Raw genomic sequence first — 2,622 nt, 5'->3', positions numbered from 1 at the left:
AAAAAAAAAAAAAAAAAAAAAAAGCCAATCTTAGAATGGAGTAACAACCAGGGTCACACAAGGAGGTTAAGATTCATTAACAACAAATAAAGGAGCAGTCATCCCTAGGGCAGCTGCCTAACAGTACCTCTAAGTTTCAATCCATGTCTGCTTAGCCTTCACTCCTTCCTCCTATCTAGTTGTACTTTAACATCAAAAACTCACAAGATGAAGATAGTAATATAATATTTTGGTACAAAAACAGCTGTAGGAAGAGGAGGAGGGGGGCCTGTCATTACATTTCCCCCCTGAAAGGAAAACTAAGACTCCCAACATAAACAGGGCCTTGTCGGGGCAAGAGGATTGCAGGCACTTGGGCATGGAGTCTTTGGCTGCAGGAAGCACTCTGGTTATTCTTCAGGAATGGGAAAGGCGTGGCCCAAAGAGAGCATCTGTCTCAGAGCTCCACTCAGGGTCACCCCTCTCCAGAGGCCGGTGTGGGGTGGCTTCAGACTTCCACTGCACGACCTGGAGCACCAAGACCACACACCACAATACCAAATTCACCCAAGAAGAGGTCTGTGGGAGACAGGGACAGGAGTGTCAGGAATGGGACCATTTCAAATCCAGTCCTTCCCACCCACACACCACTCTTAACTGCTGAATTTCAGGCTGACAACCCCCTCAGCTCCTCTCACTGGTAAGCCAAGCTCATGATACACTGGTGAGCACCTACACAGCTACAGATACTTATGTGAATCTTTCCTTCTATCCTTGGGTCTCACTTCGGCATTGTGTAGGTTGGAGTAAAACTGCAGAGCAGTTCCAGGGGGTCTCCATGGAATTTTCTGGGCTTCAGAACAGCTGTGAGGTCAAAGAGACAGTTGTGAGAAAGGGTGATAGTTTATATCCGAGGCACACCTGTGCCCAGTGCCCTGTGAGTTGAGAGCAACTGATGGGGATAAAAAGGAAATTACAGGACCCTGGTGCAGAGGGAAGGTAGCCCCAGCCAGGCTTCCCTCCCTCTCCCATTACCTAATTGTAGTGTTCAGGGAGATGATGGAGTTGCAGAGAGACCTGGTGCCAAATCGAAGGATACAGGCAGACACCAAGACCAGGAAGATGGCTATAGCTGAGATGGCCAGTGCAATGCGCAGCCCTATAGAACCTCTGAGAGGGAGAGAACAAGCCTTGTGGTGGAGGCGAGGCTCATCCTACCTCAGACCCTGGCCCTCAGGGTTGGACAGTCACCTGTGGGAGTCCTCAATGCAGCTGCTGTAGATCCAGAAGAGCAGAAGCAGGAGGCAGTAGAGGGCCAAGAGGCCAGAGGCCCCAGCTACAAAGTAGCAGAGGGATGGTGCGGAGGGATGGGATAAGGCCAGGGAGGAGCCATTCAGGGTGGCGACACCATACAGGGGACATCTACCACTGAAGGAGCCCTGTGGAGAGAAGCTGCTGAGTCCTAGATTTCAGGTTAATGCCTCTGGATGCAGTGTCTTGGTAGGTGTTAGTGATAACCTAGGCCACGACCATTCCAGGAAGTTATTTGTGCACTGTCAGTTCCTATTTCTGGGACAGAGATATTGATGGAGAGGGCCTGTTGGGAAATCAAACAGTGGCCAGAAGGATCAGAAAATAGCCAATGACTATAGAATACAATGAGCTTCAGAGAAGCCTCATTAATTCTGGTCTTTGTGCAGAAACCTTAGAGTAAACCCAGGCCTTGTATATCCTTCAACGAATAACTACCTCTGAGGGTTTTTTTGTTGTTTTCTTTTTTGAGATGGAGTTTCGCTCTTGTCACCCAGGCTGGAGTGCTATGGCACGATCTCGGCTCACTGCAACCTCTGCCTCCCAGGTTCAAGCGATTCTCCTGCCTCAGCCTCCCAAGTAGCTGGGATTACAGGCATGAGCCACCACACCCGGCTAATTTTTGTATTTTTAGTAGAGACGGAGTTTCGCCATGTTGGCCAGGCTGGTCTCTAACTCCTGACCTCAAGTCATCTGCCTGCCTCGGCCCCCCAAAGTGCTGGGATTACAGGCGTGAGTCACCGCGCCCTGCGGATCTCCGAGGTTTTCTCATGGTGTAAAATAGGCACACTAGTGCCTACTTTATAGACATTAAATGAACCCATGTTTACTAACCAGATTACCTGGCTGGGGTAAACGATGTAAATTATTGGCTTCTACCTTTACGTCAGCGTTTTCTACATCTCTTATTTTGTCATTTAATACACTGTGCTGCAATCATGTGGCATCTTGATCATCTCCACTACACTATGCTTTATTTCTAGACAAAGCTCAGCACAAAAGGCTTCTGATTTAACGGATGGACGCAGGTTCCGCATCGACTTCTGTTTCAGAACCACAGTAAGGTCAGCAGGAGCCACGAAACCCGACTCCATCTAGTGCTTTAAGACGGTACTGACCCGTCCCTTTGGCGAGAGTACAACTTCGAAGAATGACCTGGCCCAGAGTAGCCACAAAGCGCGATTAGCCTCGCTGCATTTCAGGTACAGGCCGGTGCCAGCCGTGCCTTACCAGGTCCACCGGCTCCGAGCAGCAGCGAGCTCGGTCGGAAAGCGACAGTGGCCTCGCCACGTCAGGACCGGCCAGCTCCCCAGCCTACCTGACCCCGCCCCG

General features: G+C 50.2%; 1 protein-coding gene across 1 annotated transcript; it reads right to left on the bottom strand.

The window, feature by feature from the left end:
• Window positions 1–53: 53 nt before the first annotated feature.
• On the bottom strand, window positions 54–2,062 carry TMEM179B (transmembrane protein 179B). The gene is made up of 5 exons (XM_011993580.1): window positions 2,032–2,062; window positions 1,231–1,441; window positions 1,015–1,149; window positions 765–843; window positions 54–558 (listed from the first exon to the last, which is right to left on the bottom strand). The coding sequence occupies exons 1-5, from the start codon at window positions 2,060–2,062 to the stop codon at window positions 397–399; spliced, it is 618 nt and encodes a 205-aa protein (XP_011848970.1). The 3' UTR covers window positions 54–396.
• Between the last annotated feature and the right edge of the window lie 560 nt (window positions 2,063–2,622).

Source organism: Mandrillus leucophaeus, unplaced genomic scaffold (assembly GCF_000951045.1).
Source record: "Mandrillus leucophaeus isolate KB7577 unplaced genomic scaffold, Mleu.le_1.0 Scaffold43, whole genome shotgun sequence".
Classification (NCBI taxonomy): domain Eukaryota; kingdom Metazoa; phylum Chordata; class Mammalia; order Primates; family Cercopithecidae; genus Mandrillus; species Mandrillus leucophaeus.
The sequence above is the reverse complement of the archived record's forward strand: the minus strand, read 5'-3'. Positions and strand labels throughout refer to the sequence as shown.